We start from the raw sequence: 20370 nt of genomic DNA, 5'->3' as shown, positions 1-20370 counted from the left end.
CCTTGTTCGGTAAGATACCATCAGCCATCAGCCATGCTAGTCCGCTTCGGGCTTTCCCGGCTGCCGCATTGTCTATTCTGCTCCGCTATGTGAAAAATGTTGAATATCAACAATGGCTTTCAGTGGCGTATTGTTGAGTTTTTCTATGAACTAATCTTGGCTCAGTGAAAGAGACCTGGGGCTCGGACCAAATGTCTAGAGCCACAGCATTCCTAGCTGGAGAGCAGAAGGCTGGGACTGAGGGAGGCGGCAGGCTGGAGGAGAGGCAGGGAGAGCCGAGGGCCACGGGGCCGGGGCCCGGGGGCCACTGGCTCCAGGAACGGGCTACTGAGCGGAAACGGGGGAGGTGTGAGGGCGGGTACGGACAGAAAGGTAGGGAAGATGGAGAGTGGGATGAGATTATTTAAAAAGCTGCAGAAAGGAAGCAAGTTCCCTCTAAGTAAGGAGGTTTCAGAATCTGGAAATTTGGTCAAATCATCTAAAACAAGCTTAGAAAAACACCAAAATGTTTGAGTTTCTGCCACTGTGGGAAGCAGCTTCCTGTTCCTGCTTTGGATGTAAGGCTGCAGCGGACGTCCAATCAGACGGCAGGACCTCTGATGATGTCATGGAGACAAGTGTGACATCATGGTCAGGTAAGCGCTCTGAAACATTTCATGAGTAATCAGCTGATTGGTGAAAACTTCCAGAAGGCCCCAAAGATGAGTTTCTATCAGGGATGAACCGATCTGATTTTTTTCACTTCCGATATCTGAGGGTTGGTATCGGCTGATTCCGATCCGATACAGAAAAACAATTGACTTTTTTCTTTTAAACACAGACATAAATGATCTTAATTACTAATTTATTTAGTTCTTCACACTTTATTGGACTGATAGTTTAACAAGTTTGGTCAAACATGTAAAAACAACTTTGGTTTGTTCATTCAGGGCGATTAGCAACAATTCATGTAAAATAAATGATAAACTGACTAAAACAAAAGGTTTGGTCAAATGTGTAAATTAAACTTTGACAAATATTCTTTCAAATGGTTCAGAAAATGCAATTAGGAAATCTGAAAATAATGTATAATAATTAATAAACCATAGAATCAGACTGAATAGATCGGGTATATTATCACTGATACTCGATCTAGAACTGTTTTCTATATTGGGACCGATATTATCTGGTAGCTAACTGCTAGCTTAGTGTTGCATCATTTCCTGCTGTAAGTGAGGAGTTTCCTGTTTATGTTTCATGTTCATGATTATGAATTTCCTTCCATGTTGAACTGGTTTATCCAGAACCAGAGAACAGAACTACATGAAATCTCCTCTCGTTATATTCATGAGCTGAAAAATGCATGTCGGGTTTCTAACGTCAGGCAACAGAAACGAAAGCCGACGCTTCGCAGGAAACTCAAAGGAAAAGACAGAAAAGACTGAATATGTACTTATTTACCCAGATCTGTGTTACAGTTGTCAGTTTTTATCGATGGGTTGGAAAGTTCTAGACATGCACGTGGATTTGGACTGGTTTTATCGACGGTTCTGATCCATTTTCATATTAATAGTTAATACTGTCATGCCTGGTGTTGTGTGATGAATGTTTCTGTCACTGAACTGCAAATATCTGACACATTTTTCCACTAAATCATCAATATTATTTAAATCATACATAGACATAGGTCATCTATCTCTGACTAAAATCAAATTGTTTAAATAATGAAAAACACTAAATAGGTTAATAATTTACATTTTGAGATTATTTTATTTTTCATGCAAGTAGCTGCTCAGATCTTGTATCTTGGTGCTGCAGTTTATGAAATTCTTCATAATCATTAACCAAATAACCGATGCTGGAAAATCCAGACAAGAATTTCTTTGACTTTTCTCAAGAAAAAAAATCTTAATTTTGCTTTTTTTTTCCTATAAATATTGTTGTTCAATTTTTTAAAACAGATTTGCATAGATTGGTTTAAAATGAACTAACGTACAGGTAACATTTCAGGAACATACGAGTTTCCTTTAAGTCAGTAGTTCCTTAAAAAGCTCTAGTTCCACTGATGGAGAGGTAAATTTGCAGGATGTTTTTTGGAGGGAAAGTTGAGTTTTATTTTTTGGCTGCATGCAGATCTGAGTGTCTGCAGGGTCAGCAGGGTTCGTATGAGGCTCTCTGGGGTCAGAGCCACAGCAACCTGGATCTGAGGTTTGGTTGGCTTAACCCCTCACCCCAAACACACACACACACACACACACAGACATGTGAACATCAATGCAATGTAATCGTCGGCCTCTGGTGATTTGTCCTCTCAGCTTGAAGCCCCGTCTTTCCTCCCAGCTCTCTTCACAATTACAGCCCTGAACTGAACTAGAAAATCTGCTTCAATCTAGCAATTAGTCCCGAGGCCACTGCCTGTGTGTGTGTGTGTGTGTGTGTGTGTGTGTGTGCGTGTGTGTGTGTGTGTGTGTGTGTGTGTGTTTGTTTGCGTGTTCTTGTGAGAGTTGACAGTAGCTGAAGAATGTGAATTTCTTGGGTCACAGTTTAGCAAATAAAAACTTCAGCCTGGTATTGCAAAAAGAAAAAATATATATATATTTTTTTGTTGTTTATTTCTTGAGAGTTCAGGATGAATTTATTTATTTAAAAAAAATAGACAATTAAATGTCGCAATTGATAAGTAAAATAATACCACAAATCTGTACCAAACATCCAGAAAACTGCAAAACTGCCGAAACACCAACTTCCTTTAAATTCAGACTTTAAGCCACCTGTTTAAAGTTGGTAGTAAGTGAAACATTAATCACCATATTTGATTTTTAATGATGGCGTTTGACTAATATTTATATCTTGTTTCCTAATTGATTACTGATGTTTTTATGATGTAAACACGTTGAACTGCCAGATAAACTTTTAGGAATCTGATGCTTTGTGAAGTAAAACATCAGACTGAGCTGAAATAACTGTTTACTCTCCTGATTTACTCAGACTGTGGGGTTTTGCTGTGTCTGGGACTCTGAATCCCCCGTGATGGAATATTTTATTTTGTTCTGCTAGTTTAGGACACAGTGATCTTCAGAAGTGAAAGCTTTCCTGGGTTTTTCTCAGACGTGTCGGTTTTCCTAGAGCCGAACTCTCAGCGCTGAGTCACAGACATCCAGTTCGTTGCCAGGCGACAAAACAAGATGGAGGTCAGAAGTAACACAACTTAAAATTACTAATTACAATAAATATTTAACATTTTAATTCTAAGAATGAAATGTGGAATATTTTCCTCTCTGTCTGTCTCTGTTGACTTGAAAGACTTGGTGCGATAGCACCATGCTAATGGTAGCATGTTGTTGTCAGCATTAGCTGCTAATGGTAGCATGTTGTTGTCAGCATTAGCTGCTAATGGTAGCATGTTGTTGTCAGCATTAGCTGCTAATGGTAGCATGTTGTTGTCAGCATCAGCTGCTAATGGTAGCATGTTGTCAGCATCAGCTGCTAATGGTAGCATGTTGTCAGCATTAGCTGCTAATGGTAGCATGTTGTCAGCATTAGCTGCTAATGGTAGCATGTTGTCAGCATTAGCTGCTAATGGTAGCATGTTGTTGTCAGCATTAGCTGCTAATGGTAGCATGTTGTTGTCAGCATTAGCTGCTAATGGTAGCATGTTGTCAGCATTAGCTGCTAATGGTAGCATGTTGTTGTCAGCATCAGCTGCTAATGGTAGCATGTTGTTGTCAGCATCAGCTGCTAATGGTAGCATGTTGTCAGCATTAGCTGCTAATGGTAGCATGTTGTCAGCATTAGCTGCTAATGGTAGCATGTTATCAGCATCAGCCGCTAATGGTAGCATGTTGTCAGCATTAGCTGCTAATGGTAGCATGTTGTCAGCATTAGCTGCTAATGGTAGCATGTTGTCAGCATTAGCTGCTAATGGTAGCATGTTGTCAGCATCAGCTGCTAATGGTAGCATGTTGTCAGCATTAGCTGCTAATGGTAGCATGTTGTCAGCATTAGCTGCTAATGGTAGCATGTTGTTATCAGCATCAGCCGCTAATGGTAGCATGTTATCAGCATTAGCTGCTAATGGTAGCATGTTGTCAGCATTAGCTGCTAATGGTAGCATGTTGTCAGCATTAGCTGCTAATGGTAGCATGTTGTCAGCATTAGCTGCTAATGGTAGCATGTTGTCAGCATTAGCTGCTAATGGTAGCATGTTGTTATCAGCATCAGCCGCTAATGGTAGCATGTTGTCAGCATTAGCTGCTAATGGTAGCATGTTGTCAGCATTAGCTGCTAATGGTAGCATGTTGTTGTCAGCATTAGCTGCTAATGGTAGCATGTTGTTGTCAGCATCAGCTGCTAATGGTAGCATGTTGTCAGCATTAGCTGCTAATGGTAGCATGTTGTTATCAGCATCAGCAAACACACTTAACATTTTTTAAAAGTAAACGTCTTTCTTTCTCTGTTGCATTTTTGCAAAAGTGGATATTTGTAAAAGGCCGTACAGCTGAAGTTTGATGCATTTTGGTTTTCAGTCGGTGAAAAAACGGAGACTGAACTCGTCTTTAGAAAGGATTGTTGGGCGGACCCAAAGATTTTTCTGGTTTCTATTTAATACATGTTTTGCAAACATTATCCTTTACATGAAAGAGTAATAACCTAATATTCCTAATATTATATAGTAATATATTAATAGCCTCTTAATATATTCCTCTGTAATATATCTTAGTAAACTTGAAATAAGACAAAACTAACTACAAGTAACTTTTCAGCAAGAAATATGATTAAAGGTTAAGCAAATAATTCATTAACATCAACTTAAAGTCATACTGGCAGATTATTGACTTTAAACAAGCTCTTATTTCTTGCTCTAAAGTTACTCTGTAAGATTTAGTTATTGCTGTTTTATAATCTTTAAAGAAAGACAAAGGAACTTCATAAAATTGTGTTTATCTTTTGGATAAAGATAAAAAGACAATCACGTTTCTCATTCGATTGCAGAATTCCTCTGTCCTGATTTCATTCCTGAAATCGGGGCAGAAATGATGACACTTCCTCCCTGCCTCAGAGGGAAAATCTGTTCCCCATTCATGAGTCTGTAAATACAAAGGAGGACAGGACAACCTCGGGTTCATAGATTTAAAGGAATCCAAAGGAAGGCCTCGACAAGACGGCCGAATCCAGATGAAACTGAAAGTGCGTGAAGTGGGATGAGAGGATGAAGTGGACGTCGGAGGAGAAGAGAGCGCTGACGGTTTTCATCCCCGGGGGGACGGCAGGCCTGGCTGGGCAGCAACAGAGACGCTTAGTGCCGCCTGGCTTCCCCCTAAAGACTCTCGCCCAAGCATCCCGCTCCCGTGTCTCCTCTTTCTCCTCTCCATCGCTTCCCTCTCTCCTCCTTTTGTCCCTTCCCTCCTTCACCCTCCAGTTCCTCCTGCTTGCTCTCTTTTTCTCTTGCTCCGTTCCTCCATTCCCTTTTCTCTTCCACCCTCCCTGTCTTGGCCATTACAGACACTCAGGCGGCCTGAGAGGCAGGGGGAGGGCGGCGGCGGGATGGGGAGAGATTGAGGCGGCACAAAGGGCCCTGATGCTGCGGTCCAACCAAAGTGGCTGGCTTTGAAAGGAAGCTGGACGGGTTCTTAATGCTGCCAGTGGACAGAAACACTTGGACACACAGACTCAGTTCTTTATCCTCATCTTTTAGCTGTTTTGGCCCAAAAAAGGAAAAAAGCACATCATTTGCCCTTCCCTCCACCCTGATGTTTTATCACACACATTAAGATGTGGTGGAGGCTGGAGGAGAAGAGGCCAATACAGCTTAAGGCCGGACACTTAAGAGGCTGAAAACTTTTCCGGTTTCTAAGAGAGCAGGCGGGCGTCGATGTTTGCGTGTGCTTGAGTCTGTCAGAGGTTGCTTCTGTTTTCACACCTGATGGTGCGGCAGGCCCGGTTCGGCTGCTCTGAGTCAAACCAACCACCCTGCAGAAACAACCTGACCAAGTTTTTTATCTAGTTTCTAGAGCAAATGTCTCAGTTCACCTGAAATAAGACGAAACAAACTTACAAACAACTTTTCATCAAGATATAGAAGCTCGTTTTAAGTCAACAACTCCTTGACTTTAAATACTTCTGTTAGTTTATAAATCACTGAACGGCTCATTAAAGACCTGCTGCTGTTGTCATGGCAACCTCCCAGACCTGGTTCTGCTCTGCATCCAGAACCAGAACCAAACGTGGAGAAGCAGCATTCAGCTTCTATGCACCACAAATCAAATCTAATTTTATTTATATGGAACATTTTAGCATCAAGACATTTCAAAGAGCTTTTCATCATAGAAACACTCAAACACACAAGTTTTAACAGCTGAAACTTTATATTTGTCCGTCGTTACACATCAAAAGGTTGATTGTTTCATTTACGATGCTTCAAAAGCAGCTCTGACATTTGGGTTTAGTCTGGGTTTAAAGGCACTCAGTGTTTCGGCTGTTTTACAGTTTTCTGGAAGTTTGTTCCAGATTTTGTGATGCATAGAAGCTGAATGCTGCTTCTCTATGCTTGGTTCTGGTTCTGGTTCTGGGGATACAGAGCAGAACCAGAAGACCTGAGAGGTCTGGAAGGTTGCTATGACAACAGCAGGTCATTAATGCATTGAGGTGCTAAGCTGTTCAGTGATTCATAAACTAACAGTATTTTGAAGTTTATTCTCTCGCTGTAGAACTGGGTCATGTACTCTGACCTCCTGGTTTTAGTCAGAACTCCAGCAGCAGCGTTCTGGATCAGATGGAAATCTGGAACAAACTTCTGGAAAACTGCAAAACAGCCGAAACACTGAGTTCCTTTAAATCAAGATTAAAAGCCCAGCTGGTTAAAGTTGACTTTGACCCATAATAAATGAAACATTGACCGTCATTTTTCATGTGCATGATTTGGTGATGGCACTCATCAACATATAGTGTCTGTTCAATTGTTGACTGTTTTCTTCCTGACTTTTTCATGTCCTGTTCTTCTCATGTAGAGCACATAGATCCGCCTTGCTGCTGAAATGTGCTGTACAAATAAACTTTAATATTGATGAAAAAGTATTGAAATAATCAGCCAGTGGAACTGGAACTTCTTCATCATTATTAAGGAAGTATTGACTTAAAACAAACTATTTATTTCTGAAAACTTACTTGCCAGTTTTCTCTTAATTCAAGTGTGTGTGAAGATATTTGCACTAAAAACTGGGCCAAAAATACTTGGTGAGATTTCGTTTAGTAGTGCAAACCATTTGAAAAAGCTGTTCCCCTCCTCACCTGTGGGGGCGCTGCACCAAGAATCATCGAGGGAAACAGCATGAAAACCTCTGAAGGCACAGGGCCCATCTTCCCTCTTCATTACATGTAAACAGAAATGGTGGTGTCAGAATTTAGCAGCTGCAGGATTTCTGTTTTGAAAAAGAGAAAAATCACACATTTTTGGTTGTATTTACCCAGAATGCCCTGCGCTGTAGTCCACTTCCTGCTTTTGGAGCGGTCTCTGGTCCGTTTGGCGTTCACACATGCATTAGAACCAGAGTTCACTTCGATCGAACAGAGACCGAGGTTTGTAGACGCACCAGAATCAGAGTTTTGGTCCAGATGACAGTTTGATTCACTTCTCCCAAATGAACCGGACTGAACCGGACTGGAGTTGATTAAACGGAGTAAACCAGCCTGTGTGAATTCACCTGAAGACTTTTTGTGTCTTGGCGTTCCTTCGCTGCTGGATTTTAAGAGAAAACATTGAGTGAATTTGGACCCAAACTGCTGAAGCATCATCAGACTCTGAGCCTGATATCATTTATTGAGCTTTTTCTTTGTCAGTTGACTTTTTCTTGCGGTTGAAAACAATCATTAGAAAAATATATTAAAAGGACTTTACAAATCCATAACGCTTTGTGACTCTAATCTTTACACCAAACACAAACAACACTTTTCTTCAAAAGCTTCGGTCGTAAACAGATGAGCTGAATGGATTTACTGCCCGGCTCTCCGCCTTTTATCAGCCTAATTCTCAAACCAATTACAGCAGCAGTTTTATTCAGAGGGAGGGGCGGCGCCTCCGCTACGTTTTCTGCCTCTGCTCGTTCACTGGAGCTGGATCCTCTTTGTTGTTGCTGGTGTTTTATGGATCGGGCTCTAAGTGGTTCTGAGTTCCTGCAAACAGCTGGACTTTGATCAAATGCTAAGCTAGCTTTATGTTCAGTGTAGCCAGAGCTGTTAGCTCAGCTTTAGGAGACGATTATCAGCTGAGAATAAGTTTATTTTCTCTGCAGCGTGAGGAAAATGCAAACTTGTCATCAGTTGTGTTTACAGATTAATTTGAAGCTGCAGTTTTAACTCCAGTTTGTGTTCATTTGACTCTTCATGTCTTTTCTGATTTCTGTAATATGTTATTGATAGTAAAATATACTGAGCTTAAAGCAGCAGCGCTCTGTAAACTGGGAGATCGTTTTCCTGATCTGAATAAGTTTGGAAAAAGAAAATGATGTGAAAAGGATTTTTGTTTCCAACCATCCAAGTTGAATAAAAGTCAAACTGTCATTCTGTGATTCTTCCTATTTAAAACCTGACATTTGACATAAATCTACAGTAAATATTTTCATTTAGAAAACACATTTCTTCAAAACACTTATTTTTTAACAAAATAAACAAATGTGACTGTTTCCTCTTGTGACATAATTATATGTACATAATAATACAGACATAATTTAACAAAGATCATTATTGGTCTTTGGTTTATTGCTCATAAATCAAGTCTGTCAACAAATTCCTGACAGAAACTGGAAGTTTGGGAGAAAAATGAAAATTATTTTCCTCTGGAAACAAAGAACAAAACTTTGTTACAACCAAGTTTCCTTCTGAAAACTTGATGTTTGAAATCTGTGAAATAAAATCCAATCATTTCACATCCATTTAAAAACAGTTCTAAGTTTAGACATGAGACGTGTGTTATATTGTTAATATATTGTCCATCTTTAATAGATATAAATGACATTTGGTGCACTTTGCCCTCCTGCTAAAACAGTTGGTCTTTATCAATAATTCATTTCCTGATTCATGAAGCTGCAGCGTTGATCTCTATTGAGAAATGTTAGTTTATATAAAACTTCCAGAAATATTGTGACTTTATTCTCATACTGTTGTGACTCTAGTCTCTTAATTTTATCTTTTAATTTTTATTAGTATCTCCTTAAAGCTCCATCATAATTAGGCTCCATTTGTTGATCAATCAACAGAAACACAGAGAAACAAACAGGTTATAAAAGACGAGGCGGGTTTACTGCACAATGATGGGTTTATGAAGCTTAAACTGATCTGCTGCATACCTACAACAATAGCCAAGCAAACACACGGATGCCTGCGAGTGTGTGTGTGTGTTACAGCAACCCGGCTTGGTGTGAACCGGTGCCAACGAGTCACACACACGGCTAGCACAGCCAAATCTGGCTAACCTTCCCCCAAGTCTGACCAGTGGAGCAAAACACACACATACACTGATCAGTTGGCCAAAACCTACTGACATACAGGCCAATTCCCTGTTTAACACACACACACACACACACACACACACACACACACACACACACACACAGATGTGACCACACAGCTTAGGCCTCCAGTAAGGCGTTGGGCCTCTGCTGGTCAGCAGCGAAGCGCTTCCCTCTGGTTCGGCGGACGGATGGAGGGATGCAGAAAGAGGATTAGAGCGATACGGAGACAAAGAACGACAATAGTTTGTCACATTTAGTCAGAGAGGATTTTATGGAAAAGCTGATTTGGAGTCTGCCACCAACAAACAACAAAAACGGAAATATGGGATTTATTACGAATCAGTTTGAGAATTTGCAGGAAGTTTAATAGCGGATCAGACTTTTCCAATCTGTTTGGAAATAAGTAGGTTAGGATGTTTTTTCCTTTTTGGAAATGTTTTTAATTGCTTCTCATAATTCTGCTTTGCTAAAACCTAAATAATCATCAGGTTGTCCATTTAGGCTTCACAAAACTGAATTAAATTCAAACTATTTTTAGTTTTGGTTTTGAAATTATCTGATTTTAAAAATGGTCATCTTTGCATTTGCCTTCACCAGATTTACATTAAATACAGTGTTAATGTAGCGCTAGTTTAGCATTAGCTTCCAATAAATACTGTTGTGAAGCTCGTTAGCATTAAAAGATGAAGACTTCTTATTTCATCAAATGTTTTCCAATACAATAAGATTTTAATTTTTAATAATTCTTTACTAATTAAAAATAAATGTCTCCATCCGTCCTATGTGATTTACTCTCCTTATAGCTTTTAATCAGATGTTGGTTTTATTGTTATTTCTCCAACATCTCTACACATGTAGCTCGTTATTTGTGCCGGTAAATGACACGTTGCTGCCGTACGCTAATGGTCACAATCCAAAACCACTTGGATCGTTTTCAGAAATGTCAGCGTGGGGTTCTGGAGCGGGACGGACGGGTCGGAGGGAATGAAATGATTTAATGTTTGGGAGCCGGCCGGGCCCCCGGGGAACCGAGCGATACGGCTCTAATTGACACCAGGTCAACCGGCTTCCTCTCACACATTCACACTGCTGTCTGTGTCGAGCCGATTCTGGTTCAGCTGGCCTCACACACACACACACACACACACACACACACACACACACACACACACACGTCTTCCCGGTCCTCCAGCAGCCAGACCAGTCCACTTGGTGGAGGACAAACAAAGGCCTCGCTGTCTGACGATGATGATGGATGACGAGAAGGCCCAAACTCACAGGAGTCAGCTCCTTCCCACACTGCAAAAAACTAAATATTTCTAGTGAATACATTAGAAATACAACAAAACTAACGTATAGATAACTTCCCAGCAACAGCATCTAAGTCAATAATTCCTTAATATTGGTGGGAAAGTTTTTGTTCCATTACTTCAGTAATAACAGGAGCATCAAACTCAGTTTCATTTTGATGTTCTTAAAGGGCCGGTTGCACCAGAATGTGTTGATAAAACCTGTTAAACTGTTAAAATATTGATAAATAGCTGTTTGTTTCAGCATTCAATAAGGTTTTCTTAAAATTAAATCATTTTGACCATATTTTCACACTGACCAGTCCATCCAGGATCTTTTTTTGCAATCAAAATCACAGATTTTGTGCTAATTTAGAAACATTTGTAAGAAATTTTTATGATATTTGCGCTGATGTATGAGGTTAAATGTGACTTTTTATTCGATCGATCACTGACCACACCTTAATCCCAGTGATTTAGACCCATTTAGAGAAAGATTTGCACTAAAACCAGAATAACTGTGTCCATCTGTTGATCTTGTGTGAATTTTTAAATCAGTGAAAAACTGGAGGGATTTATTGAAATCATTTAGAGTCTAGAGGGCCACATGAAAAGCTACGGCGGGCCAGATTCGGCCCCCGGGCCTCGAGTTTGACACATGTAGCATAAATGAATTTATCTGACAATGGAACAAGAACTTTTTAATCAATATTGAGGAAATATTGGCTTAAAATGAGCTCCTATTTATTGATAAGTTACTTGTAAGATAGTTTTGTTTTATTTCAAATAAGATATTTACTCTAAAAACTAGATTTTGTTTCTCATTCTCTCCTGTTTCCCAAAACCTCAAAAACCTTCTGATCAACTCTTGAAAAGAAAGAAGAAGTTTAATAAATGTGTTAAATGTTAATTCCTTCCAGAGGAAGCCATGGTTAATGTGTTTTATTGGTTGGACTGACGCCTCATTATTGTTCTCGCCTGTAATGTGTCGACATGTTGAGCACAGCGGTTGTCATTTTAAATCCCGTTTTGTGCTTTTAGTGCCACTGGATCGCTGTGAACCTTCACAGGGAGGAAAAGTCTGCATTAACGACTCAGTCAGTTTCTTTTTTTGAACTCTTAAATCTTGTTTTCTTCAGAAAAACAGAAATGAAAAGGCTGTTGTTTCTCTTCCAGCATTAAGCAACTTAATGAAGGATTTTTCTGGGCTGAATGTTTTAATTGCCTTTGCAGAAGTTTGGATTCTTAAATGTTGCTTTTTCTGACAAATATTATAACCCAGACATTGTTATATCTCTATAAATTCTTGTCTCTTCATGAGGAAACCTTTCTCCTCTGCAGATCCTTTCAGTCTGAAACGATCCCAGAGAGCGGTTCTTCTCGGAACAGAACCTCTTTGTGTTCTGGGTCAAGAGAAAATGCTGGGAGGAAAAATGTCTCGGCGTTTCTGGATGCTCAGAATTCAGGGAAAAATTATATTTTCCAAGTCTGAACATGACAGATTCTCATGACCTTATAACTTCTCAACTGGAAAAGAAATCCTGATTTTTGAACGTCTCATGTGATGGTTTTCAATTTAATGGATCTTTAAACAATTTCACAACAAAACATGATCAGATTTTTAGCCAGATTTTCAGATTTTAGCAAAGAATTGGCTCAAATCTGTAAATACTTGAGACTATTATTTTAGAAAAAGCTTCTAGTTCTTTATTTAAACAGTTAAAACACCAAATAAACCTCAATAATATTCATATAATCAGTCAAAAACCATTTTTAACTACAGCAGATGCCAACGTCTGCAGTTTTAACCAATCAGAACAAAGAAAATAAATGAATCTCAGTATTTCAGCTTCTCAAGTTGCATTTTCTTTGTAATACTTTAGATGTACCATAAAAAAATCTGCAAACATGTGGATTGTCCTGGAATAGTTTGGAGCTACAATATCAAAAAAAACCTAAATCAGAAACAGGCAAATTTTTAAATATTGATCCACGAATAGATGGACATCCATGTTTTATCGATCCAGTTTGAAAAACTAGAATAAATAATTTTATTTCTTCAGTCCAATAAGAAATAAATCTAATGTATCTTTATGTAGAAACATTACAGCCAAACTTTGCTGCAAGGAGGAAATGTGAAAACACCAATAGTTACTTTACACTAAAAGGTTTTATGCATTAAGTCAAAATGTTCCACTTTTACATTTAAGTGTGTTTTTGTTATCTATTTCTAACAAAAATAGATAACAAGCTAATGAGCTAATGAGCTTTAATTTCTCATTAGCCTCTTGAATTTCCGGATGACGGCCATTTTCCAAGATGGCTGCCGTTTTTAAGCCTTTTAAACCAATTATTGCCACAAGATGCAACCCAGATGCTGAAACAGGAAGGAGACGATGTGGTCATAATGGTTAGCATTAGCTGATGCTCATTTTTAGAGGTTTAGAGTTAAGATTGTAGTTTTGTGAATTAGTGGTTAGAGAAGCTAACCTTTGGTTAGCGTAGCTCACTGCAGCTGCAACTTTAACCACGACGGACAATTTGGAAAAGAAAGGGACCAAAATATTCAGATCAAAATATGGAGGCAACAAACATCTTCATCTAATTGGTGATTTTAGAGCAAAAATTAATTTTCCATGACAGCCACGGCGGCCATCTTGAACAATAAAAAACATATCAATGAATATGATTTCTATGGGTCCAATTATGTATAATTTGACAAAAAGTATTTACAGCTCTGGAGAAATGAAGACGCCACTCAAAACGATCAGTTTCTCTGATTCTACTTTTTATATGTTTGAGTAAAATAAAAAAAATTATTTTATTCTCTGAACTGCTGACAACATGTCTCCGAAATTACAAGCAAAAAGTTGTATATGTATTTGCAGAATATGAGAAATGGTCAACATAAAGAAAGGGATCCAGTTCAGACCTCAAATAATGCAAAGAAAACAAGTTAATATTCATTTAGAAACAATATTAATGTTTAACTCAGGAGGAGATCAGGAATCATTTGGTTAAAGAGCCAGCAGGTTTTCAGTGGTCAGATTTATAACTGTGATCTGCAAATGTAGTGAAAAATACATTTTCCTTCATGACCATTTTGAACTTTTCAGTGGCTAATGAACTTTTCCAGAAAAACAAACTGCTGAGGTTCTTCTGAATGATTTTGCTGAAATATCCAATTATCTGCTGCACTAAAAGGAAATATAGACAGATGAACATTTAGAGAAAAAGTTGCTTAATAAAGTCTGTAAATAGAAATAATTTCCACCCTGTTTTCTTTCCGTGTGCAGATCTAGAAAACATTTCCACTCGTCCCTTAGTGCAGCCTGACTGGAGCCCTGCAGACAGTAACAGGAAGCATACGCTGCATGTTTCATCTTTATGAATGTTGTAGAGGAAACTCAGACCTTCTTCGGTTGCTCCGACCACCGTGACCTTTGACCCCAGAGCTGCAGGCTGTAACAGCCTGAACACTACAGGCTGGAGAAGTCCGGCTTCCATCTTTATCACTGAGATCACAGAGCTGCAGGCGTATAAATATCTTTGTTTGCAGCTGAGGAATAAATAAATGGGGATCAAGAGACGCAGCGTGAGAAGCCGAGTGCTTTCTGATCCAATCTGCTGCTTCCTGTGAACCCGTTAAAACGCCGGCCGGCTCTTCAGAGCGCCGGGGTTTGGGTCGCAGTCAGATCCTGCTTCAGAGGTCGGAGTCACGAGTTCTCACCGGTCCGACTCATTTCTTAGTATTCAGCACACAACTCCAATCTGACTGAAACTCATTTAGCAGAATCGGCGCCGGTCAAACGGATCAGAGTGGCGATGCTCTGGGATTTAGTGAAACATGAGAGAAAAATGTGGGTTTTTTCTCAAGGAAGACGACAAACATCAGAGGTTTCACTGCAAAAACATCAAATCTTACCAGGTAGTTTTCTCTACTTTTTAGTTCAGAAAACATAAAACAAGACAAAACTAGATTACAAGTAACTTCTCAGCAAAATATAAGCGCTTGTCAGTAGGTTTCTGGCAGATTAATTCACTTATAGCAAGACATTTTCCCGTAAATGAAATAATCTGCCAGTTGAAACGTGACGTCAGGTGCGCTAGTGGAGCTGTTGTCAGTCAGTTGCTACGGCAACAATCTGTGTAGCCTGCAGGAAGCGATAAAATGGAAGAATTTTGAGTTGTTTGTCCCTCTGCTGCGGCGCTTTGCACTACATTAATAATCCCAACATCTGCAGGTTTCATTTTGTTAACGGAGTAGTTCAACCCGGCAGCGCGGCTGCGGACGGCACGTAAACGAATCGTCTTTTTGCCCTCCAGTGTTGTTCGCAAACACAACATTTCCGGATGTAAATAATAACCTGCAGCGTGTTTAAGCAGACGGTTCTGCAGTGTAACAGAAGTTTCAAAATTTGGAGGATTTTCAGGGAGTTCTGCAGGCGAAGTGATGATTTCAAGCTGACAGTTTTGTGACCTTGTAAACATTCATATGAGCAAAAGAGGAAACACGATGTTCTGCCGCAGAATGAAACCTGCAGATGGAGGCCGCGGCTCCCGGAGGAAGGAGTGCAGGTGTCAGGGGCCGCGCCAGCAGAGGATCCAGACTTTATGCAACACGAACCGCCGGCGCCTAATCAGACGCCAGAGGAGCCGCTTGGTGTCGGGGCTCGGAGAAAACACGCTGATTCCCCACCGGCTGTATTGTCACCAAACGCAGCTCCTCACTATGGACTGTAAATGATTTAATTTGAGCGCCAGATGTGGCGCTGAGATTTTTGCTAGCACTCGTTGAGAGTGCCAGCAGCGGCCCAGACACTTGACAGAGCTTTCAAACACCGTGATTGTGAGTGTGTTCGCTCGCGAGTGTTTTTTTCCACTTGTGTATCATGACAGCTGAATGAAAATCAATCTGCTTCTACATCTGCCATCTTGAGTGTCGGGGAGCGCAGATGGGCCTTCCCTGTCACGCTGCGCTGGCTGGCAGCAGACCAACTCAGGTATTTCTACCTCTTCTTTCTCCTCCTGTCTTATCTAAACTGCATCTTCTCCTTTCCTTCCTCTTCTTCCCTTTCTTCACTATTCAGATGCCAAGTCTTGACGAGTTGGGAGTGTTTCCTCTCCTGTGCTGACGTCTCCGGGTGTCGGTGACAGCAGCTGTTTTTGGCCTTTGCAAGCAGCAATCTGGGCTCTAATCACCTCATTGACGCGCAGAGGGCCCCTGTTGCAGCGCTGAAAGGCAAATTAAAGCGTTTTTAGATAACGTTGGTAATTGACTAAATCGTTTATAAGCCTGGAGATCACACTTTTAATCTGCAGCCGAACATGACGGATCATGAAAACGAGACGTGTTTGCTTGGCGGTGCCCCCTCCGTCCCGGTTTCTTTCCGGACGTTTGACGCCTGAAGATTCGCCCATCAGATTAGCAAACGTTAATCGTCCTCTGCTCCGCCGGCGGTTTGTCTCGGTGTCAAGGCTTTCCCGTCGGCCTGCCTCTCCTCTCATCTTCCGGACTCATCCCTGGCATTAGCTCCATTAGCTCGGTAATTGGCTCTTAAAGGAGCATCCAGAGGCTTGGAAGGCCACTTAATGTCCGTCTCCGTCCCTCCGTTCGCCCTCCTGTCCATCATCTACCTTCCTCAGTAAATAGCATCAACTAGTCCTGCATACAATCTGAGGCCATATTAGTGTTATCCTCCCTTCAGCCGTCGCCGGGCTCATGATACAGATAAGTGGATATTTTTTCTCCACATTTGCTCCCGAATAAAACCCGGCTGTCAGAGATGAATATGTAAATTCTGCATATGGAGATCTGCCTCGTTTCTTCCCACCAAGACCAACAAACCAAATCTGTATTTAAAGATGAGGATGTGGACGCTCTTCCTCCTCCTCCTCTTCCTCAGTGAGAGCCTGGCTTTCATTTCTACTAAGATAAAATAAAAATGAGATGATGTTTCTCTCTGGAGCTGAAATTCAAACTGTTACATTAGACACAAAGTTATGATTTTCATATTTGGATTGAATTATTGAATTATTATTATTTGTATTTCACATTTCATTAATTTGTAGTTGAGTTGTACGACGGAGTAAAACTGAGAGAAAAAATTAATAAAATTCGAGAATAAAGTCATAATATTATGAGAAAAACATCATACAAGAATAAAATCGTAATAATATCACAATGAAGTCGTAATATTTTGATAAAAAGGTCGTGGTTTTACAAAAGTAGTCAAATTACAAGAAAATGTATAAGTTAATAAAATCTTACTAAGACAAAGTTCTAATAATTTGAGAATAAAGTCAAAGTTTTACAGGAATAAAGTCACATTATAAGATAATATTCATAACAGAATGAAGTCACATCACATTAAAAGATTTATTCAAAAATAAAGTCTTGATATGAGAATCATAATATTACAGTTAAGTTCTAATATTTCGAGAATAAAGATGTGACATTATTTTCTTAATTTCAATGTTTTTTGTGTGACCTCAATGCTCTGTTGTTGAATTTTCTTGACAATGTTAAAATAAAGTTGGTGAGAAGAATTTAAATCACTTCTTTAGAACATAAGTTATCAAGTTAAAAACAATTCAGGCATAAATCAGTGGAAAGTTGAAATATTAATATTATTTGCAGATGATATGATTGTTTTCAGTTTGAGGCTGAAGGTCCAACTTCATAACAGAGCAAAGTTTAAAACATTCGTTTCTCTCAGAAATCACAAACTATCTGCCCTCTTCTGACCAGAGCTAAGCATCTGGTTACATTTACTGGAGAAACTTTTAAAAAATCTATTTTAGGAGAATTTTTACTACTTTTCACTTTTACTTGAGTCATTTTATTATAAAGTATTTCTGCTCTTACTTGAGTGAAATTTCTGGATTTTCTTCCCACTGAATGAAAATCAAACATGTTTTAACCAAAATCCTCCAGACACACACGCACACACACACACACACGCACACACACACGCACACACACACACACACACACACACACACACACACTCCCCTGATGTTTGTGTAAATGTTTTATAAGTTTCTTATTAAAAGAAACATTTTCTTTTGCCTGATTTTGTTTGTTTTCTTACTTAGATGAACTTTTGTCATTTTCTTTATAAAACACCAAAATTTCCACTTAACTTTACATTTTGGTCCATCTGATTGAGTCATTTTTAAATGTTTGATCAGTTCATTTTGACTCTTACTGAGTGATTTCTTGCTACTTTCTACCTGAAATAAAAACCTGTTGAAGTAGTTCTGCTCTTACTTGAGGAGCCACATCTGTAATCATTAAAACACTGAAATTGGAGACTTTACAGGCTGCTAATGCTGGAGTAAATCATTTGTAAGCAGCTTTTTTTATTTTTTATTTGAACGTTTAGAGAACAACAAACGCTCTGGTTCTCGGCCGACGTATCAGAAACATTCCTCTGGTTTTTCAGCCTCTGATGATTTTAATCCCGTTCTGTTTTCCAGAAGCTGCTCTGTCTGTCGTCTGAAACCTCGCCGGCTCTTTGAGGGATTTTGGAAACAGAGTAATTAGTTGGTGATAGAGAAGCTGTTGGTGTGAAATGATAGCTGCTGCCGCCCCAAGAGAGGGACAAATCAATCAATAACCTGCTGATTTATTTCACATCCTTATCGTCTAATTTAATTGCTGGTCCTTTTGTGTGTGTGGAGTCACAGGGGAGGAGGTGGTGGTGCCGGGGAGATAAACGCGCCGGGTGGAGGAAGAGGCGGTGAATATTTGCTGTTGTTCATGTTGTGTTTTCCTTCTTTTTTTGCATCATGCATGGAAGCGTTTTGCAGCGAGGCGTTCGGAGAGACAGCACTCTGCTTTATATTTAGCTACTGCTGCAACACCGCCTCCAGTGCTACACACACACACACACACACACACACAGTGGAGGAGAGAGAGGGATGAGCGGCCCTTTAGCAAATTATCAAAAAGAAAAAATTTAATTAGCAATATAAATGCCAGGCGAAGTACATTATGTGCAATTGTCTTGCTATCTTTCCAGAAATTAGTCTTTTAAAATGAATTTGCTGTATTAATCTTCTCCTGAAATATTTTTGATCACTGAATTAATAGTTTTGTGTTTTTTTAGGTATTCATTGACATAGGTGATTGCCTCTTAATTATGACAGCGTCCTCCTCCTATCCGCGCCCGTTAATTCCTGTGTTGTGGCGCCGCCGCCGCCGCCTGGCCCTGTATCTACTAATTACTTCTCTAATTGAATTTGCTCTCAGTTGCCAGGCTGTTTTTTTAAGTGGCTGTTTGTTGCCGGGCCTCATTGTGTCTTTGTGTGACAGCTAGCTGCTCGGCGCCGCGCTGACGGCGAACAGGATGCGCTCTCTCAGTATTCATGTCTCCACTCCTGTATCATTACCTATACCTCCCAGACCTATGTAGTGCTTCCAGGATAAATGATGGGAGGGAAATTAATTAATGAGTCGCTGAAACAATCGGCCTCCCGTCCCTCCGCGCCGCCGCCTGCCTTCCTGTCATTGGTTCAGGCCTCTATAGGATTGTTGTGACAAAGAGCCCGCCGCTTTTCAACCTCCCAGATCCGCAGTGGCGTGTGTTTGGCAGGGAGATAAACAAAATGCAGGCTCTTTATTTAGCCATTCTTCTACTAATACCCACATCAACAAGCTTCAGATACATGTAGGCTTCATCAGATTCACTGAAATGAGCTTTAAAATGATGCTTTTGGCTCCCCAGCCCAGAGTCTGCTTTAATACATGTTTATCTCTGAGTTTTAGACCTGAAGGCAACATGAATGGGACGAACCGATCCACTTTTACACTTCAGCTACCGATATCTGAGGTTAAGTATCGGCTGATACCGAGAAACAGCTGAACTGACTTAAAATGTTTCTGTTTCATTAAAACAGTCACAAATCTGATAACTTTGCTCCCTTAAACACCAACAGCTTCAGTCAAACATGTAAAAACAACTTTAATTTGTTCAGGAGTTAATAAAGAAACTGACAAACACAAAAGGTCGACTGCTTTGGTCAAACAACAATAAACTTCAACAAACTTCTTTCAAATCATTCAGAAAGTAAAATTAGGAACTCTGAATATAACATAAAATAATTAATGAAGAATGGCATCACTCAGAGCACAAAGCGTAGAATTAGACTGGATAGATCTGCACATTCACTGACACAGATCTAGAATGTTTTTCAGTATCAGGACTTTTAGATCGGTTCACTAAAATGCACTAAATACAGGCAGTCTGTGCAGCCTTAAAAAGTCTTTAATGTAGTAAAAAGTCTTAAATACGTTAATCAAAGGTCTTAAGTTTTGTTGTAGCAGGAAGATTTAATCTCATTTATTCTAGAAAGGTTTTTTTTCATGGGACTTTTCTGTCAAACGTTTGAGTCACTTCATTACGTTCTGCGACTCGAGGCGCTGGAGGCTACTGCTAGCTAGCTGCTAATATACTCTTGCTTGCTAGTGAAGGTGTATTAGCAGCTATATTAGCAGAAACTGTTGGTGGTTCCCGCAATGGAAATGGAGGGAGGAGAAAAACTCGCAAGCTAGCCAGCTAGCAGAAAGTGTTTTTACATCTATCATGGTT

At 39.8% G+C, this 20370-nt stretch overlaps 1 protein-coding gene across 2 annotated transcripts in view; it reads left to right on the top strand.

Moving 5' to 3' along the window:
* Positions 1-261: 261 nt before the first annotated feature.
* Positions 262-20370, top strand: part of LOC106925616 (uncharacterized) — an 87652-nt gene continuing 67543 nt past the window's right edge. Inside the window, exon 1 of one of the 2 annotated variants that reach the window (XM_088004689.1) lies at positions 262-635. In XM_088004689.1, the coding sequence (XP_087860815.1) occupies positions 628-635 (8 nt within the window). In that variant the 5' untranslated portion in view covers positions 262-627. The remainder of the gene's footprint in view (positions 636-20370) is intronic. The other variant, XM_088004688.1, reaches the window with a different exon arrangement.

The sequence above is a fragment of the Poecilia mexicana genome, unplaced genomic scaffold (assembly GCF_051168715.1).
Source record: "Poecilia mexicana isolate PSO_F unplaced genomic scaffold, ASM5116871v1 scaffold_4, whole genome shotgun sequence".
Taxonomy (NCBI): Eukaryota; Metazoa; Chordata; class Actinopteri; order Cyprinodontiformes; family Poeciliidae; genus Poecilia; species Poecilia mexicana.
Note: the sequence above shows the minus strand (reverse complement) of the source record. Positions and strands in the feature narration are given on the sequence as shown.